Raw genomic sequence first — 22,497 nt, 5'->3', positions numbered from 1 at the left:
AAATGAGTCAATAAACTGTGTCTCACACTGGATTTAGTAAAGGCAGTATCAGCTAAAGCCAAACTATAAAGAGGCTTTCTTCTCTGTTGAAGTTCAAATACCAGAAAAAGGGTGAGATACTGGTTTTGCAAACTCATCTTCAAATATCACAGGACAGATTTTTTTCAGTAGCAAAGGTTAAGAGTGCTAACATCTACTTTACATTTGTGATGAATTACTGATATTAAAATGCACCATACCCTTCACTGAGGGCTCTGGATTTTTCCAGGTCTTGGATTACATTCAAAAGGACTTTAATCTTCTCCTGGTTTGACTGCAAGGATTCCTCTACAGACTGCAGCCTGCCTTGTAGGGCACAGAGTTCGCCATGTGCCAAATGAATTTGATTTATTTCGCTAATCTCTGTGTTGCTTTGTGATTTTATTTCACTCCTTGGCAGATAAGACTTTGTATGAAATCCTTCTAAACAGCTGTTACACTGAGAAACATCTGACTGGGTAGAATTTTTCTCGATTTCAGTGTTACATGACAGAATAGATTTTGACGCATTACTGCTTGTCGATGACATTATTGTGTGATCATCGTTTGTTAATGTCGCACAGCTTGAATCCGTTTTGTGCTCTCCTGCCTGTTGATAGTTTCTGAGGCAACAAGGAGATGAACTGTGGTTTGATGGAGGTGATAATGGAGCAGTTGCCTTGCTGCTTGAATCTTCACTGGCACCAGGCAACTCAGAATCGCTTCTGTCTGCTTCACGGGGGTCAAAATGTGGATTACATTCACTGCAGTTAGTAGAATTGCTTAGGCAAGGGTAAGCTTCTTCAGAATTAGATGACAGCATTCTGTTTTCATTATTTTCATTTCCATTTATGACAGTAGAAGAATGCAGTGAGTTACTTAAATTCATGGTTGCATTTGGTGCATCCCTGGAAACATTACTGTCTCGTGGAAAACTCACATGTATGTATTCAGGTACCTGTGTAGAAACAGTTGTCTTCTCTGCTGCTAAGAAATCATCTGAGTGGATTGGTCCATTGCTTTGTGCTTTTGATGGTCTTTGATTTAACTGACCATTCACTTCACTATTCCTAAATCCATCTTCAAAATGATCAGTTATTCTCAAGTAGCAGAGATCTGAAGACATAATGTCTTGTTCCGAAATATTGCCATTTACTTGGATAGAATTGGCAGGCTCAGTTGGCATTTCTGTTAATGACTTGCTTACTGTCAGCTTTTTCTTTTTAAAAACTGGTAAGTGTTTCCTGAGGCTAGGAGATGTTTGTATGGCAATATTCCGAACCCCCTTCTGAGCTTTTGGAAAAGATGGAGATTGATGCAGCACAAAATTGTGATCCTGAAATATTTCTGTTCTTCCAGTGGTGAATGCTAGATTTTGGGCAGGATTAGTATCCAGTTCTGCCTTTGTGTTGACACCATCATCCTTGAATCGAACTTGCTGAGATTTGCTCCTGCGGTGGTGTGGCTGTCTCATGAAATCAGCTGAATCTAGACTGTTCCTTTTCAATAGCACTGGGCGCATTTTCATGTTTTGCTGGGCCATTGAATCACAATTTAAAGTCTGTAAGTAACGTGTTTATTTGTGAGCCATTTCGTTTGTCATTTCAACTGTATAATATGGTTGTTCCTAAGATGCACATGAATATCTTACTCCTGAAGAAGCTAAGCTTGTCATTCTTCTTCTTGTTATTATGTAGACTTTTAACGGACATACTCTCTTTAGGGATGCTACTTTAGAGTTAATTGCTGATTAGACCAAACACTAAAATAAAGAAATTAAATATCAAATGGAAGGAGAGATTTCTTGTATCTAGGGAAGGCTGAAATCCTTGTGTTCTGAAGCTAATGTGATCTTTGCATTACCAAGTTGTAACAGGCTGTTATTCTTACACATAAGTAATTTAAAGGTAAGGATGAGTCTATGGCTTTTCTGATGGCTCTTGTTTGACAGTCAGCTCCATTAGTCATCCAGCTTTTTTTATGACCGACCAATCACATATGTTTTATTTGCACGTTGTCTAAACAACAACCATAATAACTTAGGGCGGCATTTTCATTTCCATTGCATAGTTGTACTGATGGAATATATCCATTAATACCAAACTGACTTGCTTTTTTCAGAGAGAGTTTTTCTTCTTCAGCCATCTTTTTATGTTGCAAAGGAAACTAATCTTCCCAAACAGTTATGCAAAGTGTAACCACTTCTGACCAGGCGAAAATCCACCGTCCAGTGGGTTTCAGTGAGATGAGTTATTGACGTGCAGTTGTTACCTCAGTTCATGCAGATCCAAGGCCGGTCAGACCAGGGGACTGTTTCCTTTGGAGAAGTTCTGTACATACTGTGGCATCAGAAGGGTGATCCAGACCAGATAACCAGGACATGCACAATAACAGCAACTGTTTCCTGAAAGTAAAAAGACAACAGATGTACATGGATAAACTGTAATTTTCTTCTGCTGTCTCCTAACGCCCTATCACCTCCAGTGATTTTGTAACTTTGACAGTGAGATGCTTACATAGAAACTGAAAAATGTTTTATAATTTTGAAGTGACTAAGGTTTTCTTCATATTAAACACAAAACAGCAAAAATGGATCTAAAATATTCAGAGCAGTAGCTTTCTCCTAGTGATCTGTACTCACGTGCGGGCCTCAATCTGGTCCCAAATACAGATCCTAAAACGTAAATGTTTGGATTTGATAATGGCTGTTAAATCCTGTTATGGATGAAACATCAAAAAACTGAACAATACAAATGTGAACTCTTATTGTGGAGGCAAGTTAAGGTTCAAACAAAACTCGGATTTACTTTTAATTATTATTCTTATTTTTTTAGAGTTGCTCATTCCAAGGTGTTCATATTTGAGTACAATTCTTGGTCAAGGAAAAATAAATTTATTTTAAAATGTCATTAAGGCAAATGAAAACTTTTCTGGGGAGATACAATCTTTTTCCCATGACGTATCAATTATTTGGGTATGAACACTCAAACTGGCTGCACACACATGTAAATTGTCCTTGTCAATTTGCGTGCAGGAGACTGGCCTGGAAAGCTGTGATTTGTCATGTTTGGTCCAGAAGAAAACAAACGTTAAACATTTTGAGTGACCACTAAAACTTACATTTCTAAAAAACCCAGGCCAATTATACAATCATAATGAGCATGTATTCCATTAGGAAGACTGGAGTAAAGTAAAAGATGACATTTTGTCGTGTAGCCAGCTGTTATCAAAACTTTACTTGCAAGTATTTTAGTCTTTATCAAGTGTAATATAAGACCTAATCTTTTTGTACACCCTAAAATAAAGCTTCAACACATTTTTCCCAGCTGACTTTTCAATTATGAGAATGTTTGCCACAGCAACATCTTGTTCACAGGTGAAGGGCTAATGAACATTGACCTCTTCCAAGATCTCTCAGTTCTATAAAAACAGTAGTAGTAGTGAAATTTGAAGTGCTAATGAATAGTCGCTCCAAACGCAGAGCATGGATGCATCCCCTGCCTTGAGCAGCAGGATGGGTCGTTTGTACGTTAGTACGCAAGTGTACGAGTGGATGATGGATTGAAGCTGTCAGGATGGCCAGGCTGGGTGATGGGGGTTTGACGGGTTGAAGGGCTGGGCAGTGCATTGTTTCCTCTTCCCTGGCATAGGAACCCGTGATGTGTTGACCGGTAGCACAACAGGGTATGATAGAGATATGTAACACGGCATTGCTAATGAAGATGTGATATACTAGAGCTGCAAGAAGAAAATATAAAGGCAGTTTAAGTGAAAACTAAGGCTTGTACTTCAACCATGTGAGTAAGCAACTTCACATGTGACTAGCAATCACATAGGCCAAGACGCATCTTGTTGCTTCAATATTTTTATGTCAAAATGTAATTACTTTGATAGAATTATTGTCGGCAACCTTTCTGTTACAAATTCAGATTTATTATGGCTTCCTGAGGTGGAACATGTAGGTGAGGGCATGCCATATATAGTTTGTTTGAATTCCCTACCTTTAACTTCTTTGCATTTTAGCTAGGACTTCTCACTGCAGATTTCTGTAGTGTTAAGGGTGGTTTTGCTGTTTTTTACCCAAATAATCACTGTGGTAGACTTCCTCACAAATGTGAATTCTCCTACCCAAATCATTCCAGAATAGTTTGAGCTGAAATTTGGTATATGCAATGAATAGTGCTAACCAGCAGCAGATTTTAAGTACTGAATTTAAAATTCATTCATGAGATGTACCTCTCTGTAAAATTTTCCCTGTATTTTTAATAAGTTACACTACATCTGAAACCATCTTCTAGAACAGAATAGGGATAAGAGGGTAAATTTATGCAAAACATGGGGAAATATTCTATGGGATTTTTAATAATCAAACGTAGTTTGCTTTTAGGATTACAGTGATTTTAAAGATGAGCTGAATTCCCAGCATATTGTTAATTTACTATTAATCCTGTTCCCTGTTAACTTACTGATGGCTTCATATAGCCTTACTACTTCCGTCTTCTTAGTGTACCTTTCATTTAAACATTGCACAAACTTCACCATATTTAATTTACAAGAATTGGTGAGATGGGTGCAATGGGAAGGATCTTGTTACAGAATATATCGATCTGTTATCTAATCGCACGTAACATTTAGGCAATATAATATAATTTAAGCAAAGTAATAATGTGATATTGTTCTATTATTAAGTTTTAGAAGAAAATGAGTGTCGGATGGTTTCACTGCACAGCAAAATGTTGCATAAGCTATTGAAGAAACAAATATGTATGTTAATACCAAATTTTGTTTTCATGATATGCTAGCATTAAGTCACTTAAATCACGGTACTGCTTGTTCGCTGGAAACAAGTATACACAATAAACAAGCCAAAGAGTTCTGCAAATAAGGTTCTAGTGCCAAGTTCTGAATTCTTCTGTCATCCACTAATTACTGGAGGCTTTTTACAGTTTTGTTTGAGATTTTATCCAAATATTGCTGTAGTGTTCTCCACTTCCCATCACAGCTGCTGTGCTCCAGGCAGATGGACTGCTTTAAAGGTTATACTTGCCCAATTAAATTCAGAAAGAAGCTTAGAAATCTAATCCTTTGTGTTTTAAATAGAAGTAAAAAGCCCTTAACGGTTTTGGGAGAGCTCTCTACTTTAGCTGTACAGACATGTGAGGTAGATCCTTGCATTATTAACTTGCAAATTGCCATTTTAATGCTATGTGATTTTTAGCTGCCTTGGCATGCAATAGTCTGGGGTTCATGTGAATTGTTGTAATGACAGTTTTAATGCTGTTATTTATATTAAATCAAACTGAAATTTAAAAAAAAAAAAAAGATAGGAATGCTCAAATGCTTGAATTGAAAACCCAAATTAGTGAATTCCTATGAGTTATAGCTGTCTGTTTAGATTTGCAGATCAGCGTAACATTGCCAATTACTAAGTTTAAATAACACGTTCCCTTGCCCAGGATGGAATTCCTCTTTCTTTTCTGGCTCACAGCTTACGGGTCTTGTTTTGCTCATTATTTCCCACGGACTGAAGTGTGAAACATTCTAAGGACCTATTTTATAGAAATGCTTTCAATATATTCATTTAACTTCTGTCTACTCATAACAATGACGCGTATACCAGTTTTAAATTTGTCTTGCAATGAGAACGGTTTTGGCAGGAGAAGTTGACTGGGATTGAATGTCTCCAAGGTTCCACCACCACACATCCAGCCCCTCCTCCCATCCCTTCCCTGGGCAGCTGCTCCTCAGTGCTGTGGCAATGCCTTGTGCTTCGCTGCTTCTGTGTCATCACAACTCTGTTTGATACTTAATATTAAATGGTGCATATCTCATGCTTCTCTTTTCAATGTTTTGAGCGTGTGAATCTGACTGATAGATATCATCGCTTTTTTTTTCTTTTATTCTTGGCTTCTATTGTTAAAGCAAATCTTAGTTTTTGAAGTCTCTCCAAGCTTTCTGCACACACTTGTTAATGGTGATAGTTACTCACCAGTGTAACTTCATTCTAGCTCCAGTGTAACTGGATAACTGGGTGTAATATGTGAATTGCCTGGGAAAGACTAAGGTGCAAAGTCTGCCACCTCCAAATAGCAGTGAAACTGTTTTTCCAACCTCCAGATTGTGTTTTCTAGTTCTTAAAAATGCACTCACGGTTTAGTCAGTCAGCCAGGCAGAAGAAATTCAACTGTAAGATATATATATATATAGATAGATATATAGATATATTGATTGATTGATTGATTTCAATAATTATTCTTCCATCTGTCCTGCCCCTACCTTCCTGATTTCTTGAAGAGTGTCACACACAGTTTTTTGGTTGATACTTCAGTGTGACGACTGAAGCTGTGGGTAGAGGAGTGCAGCTGCTAAAGATCTGTGGAGATTATGGTGGAAAGGATGTATAATGACAAAGGGCAGTGAGGATCTTGGAAGGATGCGGATGTGCGAGTGTGATGGTTCTGGGTGTTTGCTGCAGTTTGTGAGAAAAGTTAAATATTTGACATGGTTTTCAGACTCAGTTGCAGTTTAACACCTTCATTTTCCATTTTACTTAGTTTGCTCAGAAAAAAATAATGTTTTTACATGTGGTGGAAGTGTGATATATGCTTGTAGTATTTTGCTTTTCTTTTATGCATGTGTTAAAGCCAGTATTTATTGAAAAACAAATTTGACAAACCCTGTTCAATAAATAAAACTACTAGGCTAAAAGCTTTTTGTGAGGGCTTTCAACAGAAAGATGATTTATGTAATTTACCATGTTGTACTTTTGAGCATCAGCACTTCAAACTTCCTGATTCACTCTAAATTTTTGCCACTTCCAGATGACATACCTACCAAAGATTAAACAGCAGATGAATTCAAGCATTACTGATACAATGATAGCTGACAGAAGTGTAATAACTGTAAGATAATATATTCAGACTGAGTAGTTTGATGTCATGTCTGATTTGTGTTTTCTATAATACAGATTGTCTATGATATGCAGGTAGATGGACATTTTCATTTTAAAGAGTTATGTTGATTCATTGTGGTTTGTGTTTGATAATAAGCTGTTCCCTTAGTGGGAGAATCATGACCCTCGGTTTCTAAGGAATTTGTGTGACTGTCAGTTTCCCTTCATACTGCAAATCTCTCCGCTATTCTGAAGCAGTTGGCGGGACCAGGGGCTGTGTGTGCTGCAGCCGTTCCGAACCGCGTGTCTGTCAATGGCTGGGTGACACACTGAGCACTGCAGAGGACCCATTCCATATGCAGCTTCACCCCTGCCTTTCAAAAACAAAAATCAGTGTCTGAAATGAAACTTTTTGGATTAACAGGCATGCATTCATGCTTTAAGTGCATTGGTTTGGATGTCAGTTGTCTTCATGTTAATTTTCTCTCTCTGGCAGGAACTTTGATAATAGATATTGGCTGGGCTGTTTAATTTGGTCGTACCTCTACTTTTTATAAAACTCACGCTGGCTTTTTCCTCAAACTAGTGAGAGATGCTGAGGATAAGCTTAGATATGCTTCTGAAATCACTGCAGACTGAAGTAAAACATGTATCAGCAGATAACGTGAAGAGCTAGAGATGGATTTAAAACCATTGGAATTGGGTGGTGCTAAAAAATGTCTCTTTTCCCCTTTTCCTGCCCTCTGTTACAATAATACAACCTTAGCTTAACTGCACTGGGTTCCCCTCGTTCCCAAGCCTAAATGTAAGCACTAGTTTGAAGCTGAGTTTGTTCTCCCTCCGTCCGCAGACCCGAGCCAAGTTTACACAGTTTGCCTTTTTTCCTCTTTTCAGTGCAGCTCAAGTTTTAAAACATGCACGTTGGCAAAAATATGATGAGACAGATTGCTACATATTTTTCTGAGATGTAAAACTTAGAGCTGCGATGAGAAATATCCAACATGGAAGCAATCCTTAAAATCTAAAAGTATAAAGCAATTTAATACTTGAATGGTTCTGTAACTGTCAGAATTTTTAATGTCATTATCCAAATTTCTCTTCAGTATTCTCTCAAAGGTAACCTCTAAAGCACCAATCGCACTAAGTCATTCTAGGATTTTAATGAATTTCTTACATTTTCAAGCTCTAAGAAACCTCAGTGGATTTTACAGTCCTATTTTCTGCCAACTTCTGAGCCCAGTAAGGCCAGAAAGGGATTCATCACAGCCTGCTGGACTGCAGAATTGTTTTTAATAGTTTCATCCTTAATTTAATGTAACCTTTGTGTTTATAGCAGGCTCTTCTATAGTAGTGTCAAATTATTGGGGGATTTTGAGAGTCTGGAGTAGAATGTCAATATAATAATACAATACTATTGTATAAGAAACAGTGTTCTCTTGATGTGAGTAGCTTTAAATATAGAATAGATAAGGGTTGTGCTTCATTGGAAACTTCCTATCCTTTTGCATCATGAAAACATTCCTATGTTATACTCATTCTAAAATGTCTGTTGAGTACTTTTGAAACATTATTCTTTTTCACTATTAGATTAATAAGTTTTATATATATATATATTTTTAAGTGCAGTTTGTAACCGTATCAATACATACTTCTAGGTTAATGTTCTGGGGAAAAATAAAAGTTATACTTGAAGTATCATTTTATGAGGAAAAGCTAAGATTGCTTCTGAATAGGTTTTTCCTCCGCATATTTTCCTGCATTGTCTCAGGTTGCAGGGTGTTTTCTAACGTTATCATAAACTTGTTTGGGGATATGTATTATTGACACCACAATTTGATGCTCTCTTTCATCTGCCCCTGTCACCAATTATTTTCACAGTATTACAGTTTCCAGTTTGAAGGTAACTGAAATGATTAATATTTGTGGCAGTTCTTTAAGAGTTCAAGTCAGTCCTAAAAGTGAGGTGCTGAACTGCACATGAGAAATGAAGTTGTGAACTATGATCAGCATTATATGCCATGACTGGATATCTTGGGCCCAGACACCTGAATGTCTCTTCAGATCCGCATTATCGGCCCCAGGGGTAGACGACACGCTCCTCAGGTCAGCGTCACAGCTCTGTTGGAAAGCTTGACTACAGAATTTGCTGGAATGCTACTATGGGTTTCTGTCATATCTGAGAACAATTTTATTGCTTGTCAAAGTGGTTTGTTGCAAAGAAGAGGCAAAAACCACGTCACACTTTGCAGTTTACCTGATGTACCAGTTATATTCTTTAGGATACAGACATAATTAGAAGTTGAATTATTTTTATAGTCATTAATACTAAGAAACTGAACTCTGGCCCCCAAATTTGTATTAGGGTCTGCAAAGGACTGTCTTGAAAATTCCATAGATGTCTTGATTTTTTTCTCTTTGTAACATTATGATCTTACCAAAATACAGCTGTTTCTCTGCTATGCTTTGATTTGCTTTTTGGGTTTTACTATTACAACTGACTTGTGTAGTGCTTGGCCCACTAATAATGTTGCTGTAAGAATGGATTGTGAGAGTCCTCAAACCAATTCCTTTAGTCTGCTTTATTTCACTATTTGCATCTGTGCTGCCAAATATCATCTATGCTACAGGCCCACATTTTGGCACAATCTTAGTCCTCTATTTCCATCTGTGTACCCTGGTTTTATGCCCAGTGCCAGGGCAAAGGGGTAGCTGTGCTGAGCTCCCCCAGGATCACCGAGGCTCTTGGCAGACAGTACGGATGCAGCCACAGATTCCCACTGATTCCCACTCCTTTCTCCCTGCTCAGGACAGATGGACTGGTGAAAAAAGCTCTGTTGTCAGGATGCATCTTTCTGACATAAATAGAAATCGAGTATGTTTCTTGGAGCTTTTGAAAAACATAAAGAAATTGTGAAAAGGGCTAAAAGGCAAAGTAAGAGAAAACTTTTTTGGCTTCCTTTTGTATTGTGCCACATGAAAGCTTCATTTTTAGAGGTCTTGCATAAAAAGCCGGTACATCTGCTTTTGCAGGGAAAATAGTACACAGGCTCAAACCCTGCAAAATCCAGGTACGTACCACTTGATTTTCCTTCAAGTGAACCTCTTTAAATATAGTGTGACGTTTTACGTTTCTGGAGTAATTTTATTCACGATATCTCATTTAATTTCATCTTATAAAACGTGGATGTATTTATTCAGTTAGCACTTTAGGCTTAATTTCAAAATGGCAAAATTCTGAAATGGCAAGGTTTTAATGCTCAGAAGACTTATATAGTAGCTTTCTAACAGCTTAATTAGACATTCTAAACCATATCACTTTTTCCTTGCCTTTTGAACATACAATATAAGCTGTATCTACTGAAGAGACCGTCACCAGCTTTATGTGCTAATGGTAACATGAAACGCTGTATTCTAATTATTTTCCAGTCATGACTTTTCTTCAACTTGCAAACATCCAAAAATTGTTAAGAGAGTCAGAGACTCAAATGAAACTCAGGTTCTTCCTTCTATGAAGTTTCTGTTCAGAGGTAGCACATGGTGATCACAGGTATTGGTTGCTAGTAAAGAACACAGAGCAAGGGCCGTCTGTCATGCAGTGAATGCATCGGTATGCAAATCTTGATGATTTCACAAAATTTTCTTCCACAATCTCATGGGCAGTAAAACAAAAAGGTTTTCTCTTTTGAAAAAGAAAAATCTTTAGAAGCAAATCTTAGCAGACAGTTTTTAGATAATGTTTCTTGCAGAAGGAAATGAATGAAAATGTCCTGAAAGTTACAGATGAACTGCAAGGAGGCTTCTGAAGGGAATATTTTCAGATTAGAATGGATAAAAGATGCAGAGCCTCAGAAGTAAAACCAGTCCCCCAAAAGGGCAAATTAGCAGCTTATTGTGATACACAGGAAAAAGCTGGCAGAGAAAAGGAAAGATGAAGCTGCTGAGATTTTTAAATGGCCCCTGTGTGCAGGGGCCAATTATTGATCACAACAAGGAGTCTTATTCCTTTGGGTCCCGTGGAATAAAGCAAAAAGCTATTTATGAAGGTAAATGTGTTTATTATAAGAGACTGGATAATTTGTGTATCATAGTTTGGTATCTGGAGTTTTCTCCAGTGCATAGGTTGTCTTGTGTAGTGTCCTTCTATTCCTTATTTTCACTGGCCTGTACACTGAATATCCTATTTGGACTGTGAGCACTGCCACAGAAGAGTTCTCTGTGTGTTCCTGTACGTGCTCAAATGTTCCCTGTTGGAAAAACCCTGTTGTGGGTTTGGTAATGCTGACCGGACCTTGCTTTGGCACCTACAAAACAAGGACCTAAGAAGGCGCAAACTTTTTTACAAATTCTGCTAGCAGGTTTTGTGAATCACCTCGAGGTAGGATCAAAGTGAATGGAGAGGATGATCTAATATGAATAATACAGGATGTGGGATGTAAGCTTCTGACTTCAGAAAGGGAACATTTCAGTGATGGAAGAGATTATAGGATTTTATCTCCAAGTAACATTACAGCAAGATTTGAAAATTACTTCAGGTTGGGGAGGTTGGGTAGAGAAGATGCTGTGATATTTACTGCAGCAGAAAAATGGACTTAGCTAAGCAAGTTTTAGGAATGAAAATTGAATGTGGTTTCACTGTATTTTGATTGAGATGATGCAGTGCCATTCCGCATGAAGTGCTGAAGATGCACTGAAAGATAAAATTATCATCATCTTTTCTGAATATAACTTTCAGAACTATGGTACTTCAAATTCCTTTATTATACTCTAATAAAAGTTCAGCTATCTCTTTTGAGGAGATGATACATTCCATTGGCTGTTTCAGAACAAAAGGCTTCATGGATTAGAACACATTTCTATCTCAATATTTCTTTTGGAGCATATATTTGAAATTGTTAGTACAAGGTTTACTGTCAGGAGATAAGATGTAACACATACTTTTATCTTAAGGGAATAAATTCAGTCACATATATATAGTACGCAAGTTGGACTCTTTTTTTTCCAGTGTTTGCGAAGACAAGTGTACTTAAACAGAAATTTCTCTTGAAGAAATGCTTGAGTGCCTACAGGGAGATGGGAGTTATCCAATGTGACAGGTTGGTGAGCTGGAAAGTGTTCAAATAACTGGTTCATAGCATAAAATTTCAGTGCTGTTTCTCATATAAATCTGCTATTCTTCCATTTTCTTGGTAGTTGGAAAAATACTGGGAAGTACTTCATGTTTGTGTAAAAGTATACATACTTAGTACACCTCAGATTGCTGTCCATTTCTATCCAGCCTTTATAAAATGTTAATATATCCATATCTACATGTGGATCTGTATGTAGTTTGTGCCTAGGCAGTTGTGCATATCTGTGTGTGTACGAGAGGTACCATGCTGCTTTGCAGGCCTTAGCAGTTTGATTGCAAATGTATTTGTTCATGAACCTGTGGCTATTCTTCAGATGGCAGCTGCTCATATACTAACAAAAGCTGCTTCTCCATGTATTGGGAGGGAGAGTCACTTGCTTTATTTATTTATTTATTTATTTATTTATTTATTTATTTATTTATTTATTTATTTATTTATTTATTTATTTATTTTTCCTCCTGGTAGTCCCTTATTTACCTGGATATTTCAGCCCTTGTTTCATAGTGTATGTTGTTTTCTCTAGTAGAGTATCAACAATAACTAAAAGTAGCAACATCTGGTGATCTTATGTGCTTATTGTCTGAATTTTTGGGCTTGTTTGCTTAAAATGATAGTGCAGGTGAGAGAAAATATCAAGAGTGTGTTTTTACCCCCTTGGACTTCCAGAAGGTTAACATCCCTTCATAATATATGTGCTGAATTTCTTCCTTTACAGGAACACACCGTTTATTTCTGAACATGGGTAGACTGCATCTTTTCTAAACAGAAGTCCAAAACTATCTGAAGTGTTTTCATGGTGATTCTGTAAGAAAATCCTCTCCCATCGTCCCATAGGATCTTGTTTGCTATGCTCAGAACAACAAAAATTTATGGACTTGGTTGTTGTGGCACAGAAGTAACTTCATTACAGAATTCACTTTTCAGTGCCTGGCTCACACTAATATTTTTCAAGGATTCTTTCTTGTGTTATGCACAGATCTATAGTATTCTTGTTGGCTGCAACATGCAGTGATAACTTTCACCTTTGAAAATGCGTCACAGTGTAGGGAAGTAGGTATCCAACTGAAGCCACTGCCTGCATAGAGAGGGATAAGTAACAGGGATCCAAACTGTGGTATTGAAATATTTCCATTTGATTTAACTTTGGCAATGTATTATTCACCTTTGAATTCCATTCCATTGCATATGGAGACAAGGTAACTTTAGTTTCAGTCATACTGATTCAGACAAACTGTTTATTTCCTTATTGGAATAACTTTATCTTCCTATAAGTAAAGTTCCTTTCAGGAAAAGGAAACAATCACTACTGGGACTTTCCTACACTGAACATGATTCTTCTGTCTTCATTTGCAAGCTGCAGAACTCTGATTTGATTGTGATTGATGTCCATGCAGTATGCAGGAAGACTTTAAGTGTGTAAGATGAAAAATTTTGCTATCTTCTCTAACAATGTTCTCAAGTTTTAGAAAACACTACTGTTTTTATTGCTGTGCTTCTGGATTTTGAAACATCATTAAAAAACCAAAATATTTTCCTACAGTAACTATATGTGTTGGGAATGCTTAGTAACATGACACCATCTGCCCCAAGTTGTGTAATTTTTTGTTATGTGTATTTATGAATGATGTCGCTTGATCACTGAAGACAATTTTGCTTTTTGTGAATAGGCTGTTTAGCACAGCAGTGCACTCTAGGTGGGAATACAGGAATCTTGGATTAAGTCCTAATATTAGACACTGTGATTCCATTTAAAATATGTGGGCCACTGCATTAACAGTGCAGTTTAGCCCGACTGAGAGGTGGAACATTATTTCTTTCTGCAGAGCTCCCAGCTGACCTGTAAGTGTGATTTATAAGTTAGAATTGGCTCTCAATGAACCTGTTGAGAATATGACCAGAACGACTGTGATTTGTCTTCTCTCCCATGAGCAGACCCAGAGGATGCTGCAGGCAGGGAATGGAGTCCAGCATTAGACCTGAATAAACAGCTGGTGGAAATAATGATTGCCTGTGTTCTGTGACTCTGCTATTAGTCTTCCTTGTTCAAATGGATGTGCAGACTGGAACTAGAGTGAACACTAGTATTCAAAACAGAGTATTATATTCTTTGTATATAGGCTTATATACTTGAACTTCCTGGGCAGATTTGTTCTGGATTCCTCAAGAAGTTACTGTATTAGGTGCTTTTAAAAGTATGGACAGATTTACTTTGCATCCATGCATGTCTGAGTATTTGATGGAGTATTTCTTCCATTCCTGTCTACTTGGAGGGTGCATAATAAATTCTTCATATTGGGGTTGTTGGGTGAGTATGAAAGGAAGACTAGGGGGGTAATACTGTTATTGTACCTTAAGAGCTGTTTTCCTTTTGACCTTTAGATGCATGGGATGTATTGAAAAGATTCGAATTCCTGGAAACAAAGACTGTTTAAAAGCGGAGTGAAGCACTTGCTGAAGACTGACTTTTACACTTGAGTTGTTTTTATCATTACAGCATGTACTTACTTGCAAAAATCAACTCTTGAGTGTACTTGCTGCAGCCCCTTTGCTTTCAGTTGATTTCTGTATTTTCTGTTTTTTTCAATTAATTTATCACTTCAGAACACGAAGCATGACATGGCGAAGCTGACTCCAAACATATTTAGCAGTCTGCTGTGCTGCAGCTGCGCGTAATGCCGCCCAAGCACAGTGTTTTCAGTTGTGATTCTTCAGGATCTCCATAACGTCGTCTTTTTCCTTTTTTTATTTTTACCACTTCAGTATGTGGGAGTATTCAGTAAATGTAAGGAGTCAACTGTTACTCTCACTTATATCACAAATCTTCTGGATATATTGGGAGATGGTGAGCGAAGAAATCATGCCAGGTTCTTGCTGAAATACATTGCACCATGGTTTCTGGGGTTCCTAGAGAAATATTGAAACCTGTGTGGAAAGGCTGAGCCAGATCTCATCGTGGTAACAGGGCTGGAATTTAAAATCTGCATCTTGAGGATTTTTTTTACCTGCATTATTCCTTCAGGCATGTGACTGACATCAGAAACGCAAGTGGCACTGTATTTCGTCCTCATGAGATGTATTTTGTGTACTTAGCTGAATATACCTTGCTGTATCTCTTCCCAACTGCTGGTTTTGAAAAACATTTTCAGTGTGAGGGAATTGAATTATGGCAGTTTGGAGACTGGGTTACAAGAAATTGGCTGACAGTAACTTCTGGAGAGACTGAAATTATGCTTATTGGCTTTGGCAGGATATATGCAGAGAATGACATTTCCCATAAGCTCCCTACTTCTGGTGTGAAAAGCTGCAGGTGGAGAAAGAATGTAGGTTGACATATAGTGAGCTGGGGAATCCTCTGAGAAAATCTGGTCTCAGTATCAGAGGAATCTTTTCGCAGGTTTTATCTTTCTGCAGTGTAGTCTGCTAAGACAGTCTAATGTATTGGCATGTCTTGTCTTTGATTGCAAAACAGAGCAGTGATACTGTTGTTGGTAGTTCGGGTTCTTGTATGAATTCTGTTTCGTTCTGTCCTCAACCTGCCATGGATGAGAATTATTCGTTCTTGAGGGGACCGGTGAGAAGAGTAGAGCAGAAGAGAAAGCTCTGTGTATTGAGTTCTTGCTAGAAGTCATTTTACTTCAAAATACACCAACCTGGTGATGCTGGAGAGATCAGTGCCATATTTTTGGGCATTACAATTAAATAAATGAGAATTATATGATAGAAAAGTCTCTGGGCATGCTTGTTCTCTTCTTTTGGCTTTGTATTGCAAATTTTAGGTGGATTTCATATTGTCTCTAGTGTAGCGTATTTTGCTTTGCTCACATCTGATCTGTCGTGCAGTACTTCTTTGTCAATCTGTGAGAAAAGCTGCAGGTTTAGTTTCTTTCATGAGCATTCTGAAAGTGATTGTTTTCAGTCTGGTACACCAACTTATCTATAATTCTGTCTGACTTTATTCTGCCATCTTATAGATCACTTCCATCCTTTATATTTTAATGCTTTGTGGTTCAATGTTGCTTGTGAGGTACAGAGATTGCTATGGAGGGCAGGTGCCTTTAAAACTGAATTGTAGCATCAGTATTCCCTGAACGCCTTTTCTAAAGGAGAGAGGAACTGCTTATAAAAAGCCTTGCTGTTCGTGAGGAGAGGATTTGTAAAAAGCCCACTTCAGTTAATTATTTGCAGCCTGAAAAATGAAGTAGCCTTACAATTGCTCTCTAAGATTTGCACCACTCCCAGTGTTAGGAGCCCCAGGCATTGAGTGTAACCTTCTCTGCTGCTCATTCTTTAACACAGGTACCAATTCTAAGTTACAGCATTATTGCCGTATGTAGCATTATTTTAATCTATTAATGGCTAAATACTATTCTTTCTTCAAAGCCACAGAAGGTCAAATCAGTCAAATCTGTTCCTGCTGGAGTAAGACAACTGATGATTTGTTCTTCACATTTTATTCAAATACTATTATTATTATTATTATTATTGCTGACTTAGAACAGGTTATGAGAGTTTAAAATTGTCTCAGCATTAACAGGTACTGAGGAATGTAGGAATATTAAGTGTTCGAAGGGGAAAAAAAAGTCAAACAGCTCTGTCCCTTGGTATTTAGATAGCAAATGTGGTTTTCTTCTTTATGCAAAAAGCTTGTTTATTTGTCAATGCAGTAAGCTGGAAAAGGTCTGAGTTACATAGGGACTGGACACTCAGCTGGAACCCAAATGCTCTTGATGATCGAGGTGCTGAGGGTGACATGTTAAAAACAAACAAAACCTAGGAGGATTAATATATAGGTTTTCTATCAACCTTATACCTCTGTGAAGTAATTGCTTTGGTATATTCATCTCCTAATCTTCATAATATTCGTTACCCTTAATTTTAGTTTTAAAAAACCTATATAAAGAGAATGAGACTCTGCAGTTAGAGGTTATTATTGAGATGTCACAGTGTTCTAAAGTCAAGGGCTGAGATTCGGTAGCTGTGGGTCTTTTGGCACACTGCATGACTGCGCACAGAAACAGGATCAAGAACATTCTAGGCAATTGTGTAATCTTAGGAGGACAAAATACAGTAAGATAATGAAGTGGCTTTAGTGCAGGTAGTGACATGATAAAATCAATATGCTATTTAAAACAAAGCCAGTAAAGTGGCAGGAAAAAAGAAAAAAGAGAAGTGATACTTCAGTATGTGTTGAGATGGGGGGAAGACAGCGAGATCTTGAAACATACTCAAGTATCGTATATATTATATATCTGTCTTCTGCTCGTGGCACTTAAAATCAACTGAATCTTGTGCCTAGTCTGTCCTGGCATGCCTCCAAAAAGCAGAGCTGCAATAATCTGGTAAAAAACTAAAATAATAAAAAAAACCCAAACAGAAATCCCAGAAGCGTAGATAAGCATTTCACTGTCCTCTTGGGAAGGGCTTTTCTTAAGCTTGTTGAGTTTCTAAGATGACGAAACACAAAGGACAGTAGCTCATTCTTCAGTGATCTACTGATGTGGTCACTAAAGGAAAGATTGAGATCTGTGAACACAGCAAGGGCCCTGGACTTGCTGCAGAAGTTAACAGCATGTTGCTTCTCTGAGCAATATAAGCAAATGTCCCAGTGATGCCAAGAGCAAAACAAAAGCCTGTTTCTTCACCTTTACTCGTATCAGATATTTCTTAATATCTGTATCTTGTAACTGGTTTTATAACTTGTATAAAATCAAATTTTATTTTTAGCTAGCAGAGTTATTAAACAGTCAGAGGAGTTAATCATTGGCAGACATTTCTAATAAATCTGCGCTGTGCTGAGCTGTGTGGCTCTTACTTGTCATTCAGGGTTGGGTTTTTTATTATTCGGTCTTAGGTTGGCATTTTGAAGAAATCCAGAAGTTGTATGTGGGAATCAAAATAAGCTTAACTCAAAAATGGCATGGAAATAAGGTTTTTTTGAGGATACTTTTATTCTGAAATTAGTTGTGCACAAGTGAAGGCAGTAAACTTCAAATCAGACAGGAAGGTAGAACACAGGCAGTAGGTTCTACAAATTAATAGGAAGTCCTGTTCCTGCTATGCTGCAAAATATGTGAAAGCCTTAAAAAGTAATACGTGAGTTAATCACATAAGGAAATTCATCTTGCCTTAAAATCACTTTCCCTGTGCTTTCTGGTGCTACAAGTGCAGAATGGCTCATGTAATTGAGTATATTACATGATTAAACCATCTCTAGTGAGTTGGAGAAGAAAACAACAATGGCCGCATGATAGGTAGTATGGCCTGCCCTGCTTCCCTGTCTCTGGAATAAAGAACAGCTTCCTTCTTGTTTTTTCCCTGGGATGTTCTCCTGGGGCCTGTTATTGTGATGTCAGTAATTTTATAGGAGTTATTTCCTTTCTTCATTATGCCTTACAAGCAGTACATTGCCTTAGTGGCTCTGCAATGAGGTTATTGTCACAAAATTGTAGAGGTTTTATTTTAAACAATAATTTCATTCTAAAAGATCTCCTTGGGAATAGCTTTAGGTTTAACTTGGGTAAGTAGCACTCTAATTCAATGAATATTTTGAAATTGCATTCCTGCTTTATTAACAAAACACATAAAACATAAAGACGTGGTTTCTTGGGCTCATTTCAGATGTGACTAGGCATGCAGTTTTTCCAATATTTTCCAAATAAAGTCGAATGAGAAAGCAAATGGCTACCTTGCCATAAATTTGAGTTAAGCAGGCAGCCTAGTATCTGTTAGAGAGGCTTGGGTTATCTTACACGGTGTTAGCAAAAATAACTTGGTATGCATTTCGGGTTGTTGGTTTCGGTGGTGGTGTTTTCTTGTAAAATTAAGACAAAACAAACAACACTTGGAAAATATGACAGAACCTACAAAAATGTTACTGTGTGTAATCTGTCAATATTGCTATGTTATTCTCACTATAAGCCCAGAAAAAGCCTTATAAGGCAGGAATAGAAGTCTGTCTAACTGGCAGCCTAAAGGCATGTATATCCTTGTATAACAAGAGTGACCTAGTTCAGTGGTAATATCCAATCCTCTCTGTTTTTTTTTTTTTGCCTTTTTTTCCAGATTTTTTATGTTGATAGAGATGTTTGTGTTTCTGGTATTTGCTTTGTGAGTGCCTTCCAGAAAACCATAGGATTCACATAATTATGTCTGCAATAATTATCATTTCTCTATCTGTTATCAGACTGTGAATACTTATTTTCATACACTTGGCATGACCCCATGATACTCATAGGCTGGTTCATTAGGTTGTTTCCTACCTTAGCCTGTCTTGAAGTGCTGATATGCCCTGAACCTGGGAGGGGGGAGCCGCACCAGCGATAAAGGAGGAAGAGCCAGCAATAGAGAAATGCATGTCCATATCCTACATATTTATTTTCTTTAGTTTCTTTGCTGCTAAAGAACCTCTTCCCTACACAGTGTTGTGAAATCCTGAAGAATATGTTCTTGAATTCAACAGAATGCAAATTCTTTTTCTCTATCCTCCAAAATCCTGGTGGCTGTATTATTGGTTTCCTGTTTTCATGCTTGATCACTCTGCTCTTCCAGAGCATCTGTGACTTGAGCTGTACAACCTGCTAAGTCTGACCTAATGTCCTGGAACTCTCTAATTGCAGCACTGCCATTTAGATTTTTTTATGAAAATCTGGAAGGGGTAAGGGAGCTCCACTACTGTTCATGTATTTCCAATTTGCTGCTTCTCTATTGCTTTGTTCATTTGGCATCATATTGATGCCATATATACGATATTCTTTCACCTCGTTTGGTTGCAACTCCTTTCTGTCTTTGCATTTTTAACAAATGATTTGTAATTAGTTGCTAAAATTATTTAAACATTTAAATGTTTATTCATATAATGGTTTGGATTGAAGGGCCCTTCCCAGCTCCCCCAGTGCCACCCCTGCCATGAGCAGGGACATCTTCACCAGCTCAGGTTGCTCAGAGCCCCGTCCAGCCTGGCCTGGGATGTCTCCAGGGATGGCTCATCCACCACCTCTCTGGCCAACCTGGGCCAGGCTCTCACCACCCTCAGGGGCAAAAATCTCCCCTCCTTTAGTTTAAAACCATCACCCCTTGTCCTATTGCAACAGGCCCCGCTAAAAAGTCTGGCCCCATCTTTATTTTATTTAGCAATCTCCAAGGTCAGGATATTCTACTAAGAAGAGATTAAACAAGTTACTTGTGTTTTCTAAATATGAAAAATTCTGTGGGCAAGACAGTGCAGCATCTTGTGCTGTCTTTTTTTTTTAAATTAAGAAAAAATACTCTATGCTACTGAATTCCTGGCATTAAGCTCTGCAGTCTAGTAAGTCTGTTTAAAACTATAAAATATTAGCACTAGCTTTTACGATAAAAACTGAGCAGAACAAGTTATTTTTTTTCTTTTTAATGCAACGTGTCTTGAAAACTGATAATGATCGAAATGGGAGATTTGATTCCAGTCCCCTTTGAAGTTAAATAAGAGCATGAGAATCAGTCGTAGCTTTCCATATTCTTTTCTTAATATTGTACAGTTGCAACCAGGATTCTGAGAGGGCTTTGTTTCAATAGGAACCACACAATAGATCACAAGATACAGGCTTAAGAAGCTGTAATGTAGTATTCAGCACAATGGGTTTATGCTAACTCTAATGAGAAAAGAATTAGTTTATAGAACATACAATTATGATGTTGTCAGGAGGTTAGTTATCTTAAAATATGTTAATTTCTTTCAGATGTGTGTTGGTGTAGCATCTACCAAGTGCTTGCTCTGCCCTTCAGTTCTATAGAGGTGCTTGTATAATATATTCATTACTAAATTAAAATGACAAAAAATTACTTGCTTCATAAACAGATCCTTTTGTATCATTTCAGTGGAGTGGTACAAGAAGGATGATTCTACATACCATCATCTAATAAGCTTTTATGAACAGTTTCAGTAGTCTAGTTCTAAAATGGATATTAAATGTAATAGCATTAATATAGAAATATAATTAATAGATGGGTAGGTTGCAATAGTTCTAATCATAATCTTCTTTCCTATATCTGCTTTCAGAAATATACTGATGCTCCCACGCATTCTGTATTACAGTGACTGATCCTAAAAATAAGAGCCTTATAGGACTGTTTAGGAGATACATACACTAAATATCAGAGGCATAACAGATTTTATTTTTCATATATGCCGTTTGTCCGGCACTCCCATTGATCAAGTCTGCTTGTAAATGAGTGTGATTCTAATTTTGTTTGTTTTCTACTAAGAATGCCATTCTCTAACATTTATCAACACCCAGTGTTTCTCTGTTTGCTAGATTCAGGAGATGCTAGCACCCTGGTTTGTTAGTCAGCAAGACAATCTATTTAAATGGAATCCCAGTTTAGTGCCGAGGAAAGATAAAAAGTCACTGCAAATAGCCCTGAATGAAGGTAGTAAAGCAACACAAAGAAAGAAGCATCTCTCTCATGGCATATAGTTGTCATCCTCCAAAGAAGCTCATGTGGACAGATCACATGGCACCACCAGAAATGCTGATATTCATGGTTGTTAAAATGCTGGAAAAAGTTTCCAAGTCAGTCTGTGTTTGGGAAGAAGTGTTGTAACACAGTGCTGCTATATCTGCATTCACCATTCATTCTGAGGAGTATTTATGTCTGGGGTTTTTTTGTGTGTGTATGTGTGTGTGTGTGTGAGATGAATTTCAGAATGGACGTCAGAAGGATTTAATGCCAAGGTAGCAGCGGCATCACCTTTGAGTGTGCTTATGTGTGTTACAAGAAAACAGCACAAATGTGGGAAGCAAGGCCAGCGTCTTGTCATACACTGTGTGCCATTTTCTTCTGCTTTGATTGGTGGGAATGAGGGGAGAACAGGGATGGGAAAAATGAACTGTGAGTGGCCCATGTGGAACAGGATGAACTCCTGTCCTGCTGCAGTTTTAGGATTTGGAGGGTCCTAGGTTGCAGTCATTGAGAAACTAAGGGACAGTCACACTGCTGATGGAACATGAGCATATTCCCTGATTTAGCTATTCAAAGAAATTTCTGCTCCTGTCTCCTTTTTTAGTTTTGTAATAAGCACGTAAAAAATAAATCAGCTTTCATTGGGCTGGTGCGGAGTTATGAAAGGGCAATGTATTCCTTATTCTGCCAGAGCCCGGGTATGGTTTGTTGGTGTGACACAGTTCCTCTAGGAGAGATGAGCATGTGCGAACAAGGCTGTTTTGATAAGTTTTGTCCTGTATTATCACAATTTCACAGTTCTTTGTTTCTGTGATCCTATAATAGAAACTGAATCAACTGGGCATCTGCAAAGCGGTGGTCCTTCCAAAGAGCCACAGCTAAGAAGGATGCTGATTTGGCAGGAGTTTGCACAATACCCACTAGAACATCATTCTGTCATTTTTGAAGTGTTATCCTTCCATGTTTATACATGTGTTCCCATGGGGTTTTCTCCTTTCACTGAGTATTCCTTATGGTTGC

At 37.7% G+C, this 22,497-nt stretch overlaps 2 protein-coding genes across 2 annotated transcripts in view; one reads left to right on the top strand and one right to left on the bottom strand.

Annotated features, from left to right (window-relative positions):
* Nucleotides 1-22,497, top strand: part of DOCK2 (dedicator of cytokinesis 2) — a 172,451-nt gene that overhangs the window by 77,663 nt on the left and 72,291 nt on the right. The window lies entirely within an intron of this gene.
* Nucleotides 1-22,497, bottom strand: part of INSYN2B (inhibitory synaptic factor family member 2B) — a 40,718-nt gene that overhangs the window by 10,832 nt on the left and 7,389 nt on the right. Inside the window, exon 2 of the mRNA XM_065849142.2 lies at nt 240-2,422. Within this exon, the coding sequence (XP_065705214.1) occupies nt 240-1,561 (1,322 nt within the window). The 5' untranslated portion in view covers nt 1,562-2,422. The remainder of the gene's footprint in view (nt 1-239; nt 2,423-22,497) is intronic.

Source organism: Patagioenas fasciata, chromosome 14, assembly GCF_037038585.1.
Source record: "Patagioenas fasciata isolate bPatFas1 chromosome 14, bPatFas1.hap1, whole genome shotgun sequence".
In the NCBI taxonomy this organism is placed as follows: Eukaryota; Metazoa; Chordata; class Aves; order Columbiformes; family Columbidae; genus Patagioenas; species Patagioenas fasciata.
Note: the sequence above shows the minus strand (reverse complement) of the source record. Positions and strands in the feature narration are given on the sequence as shown.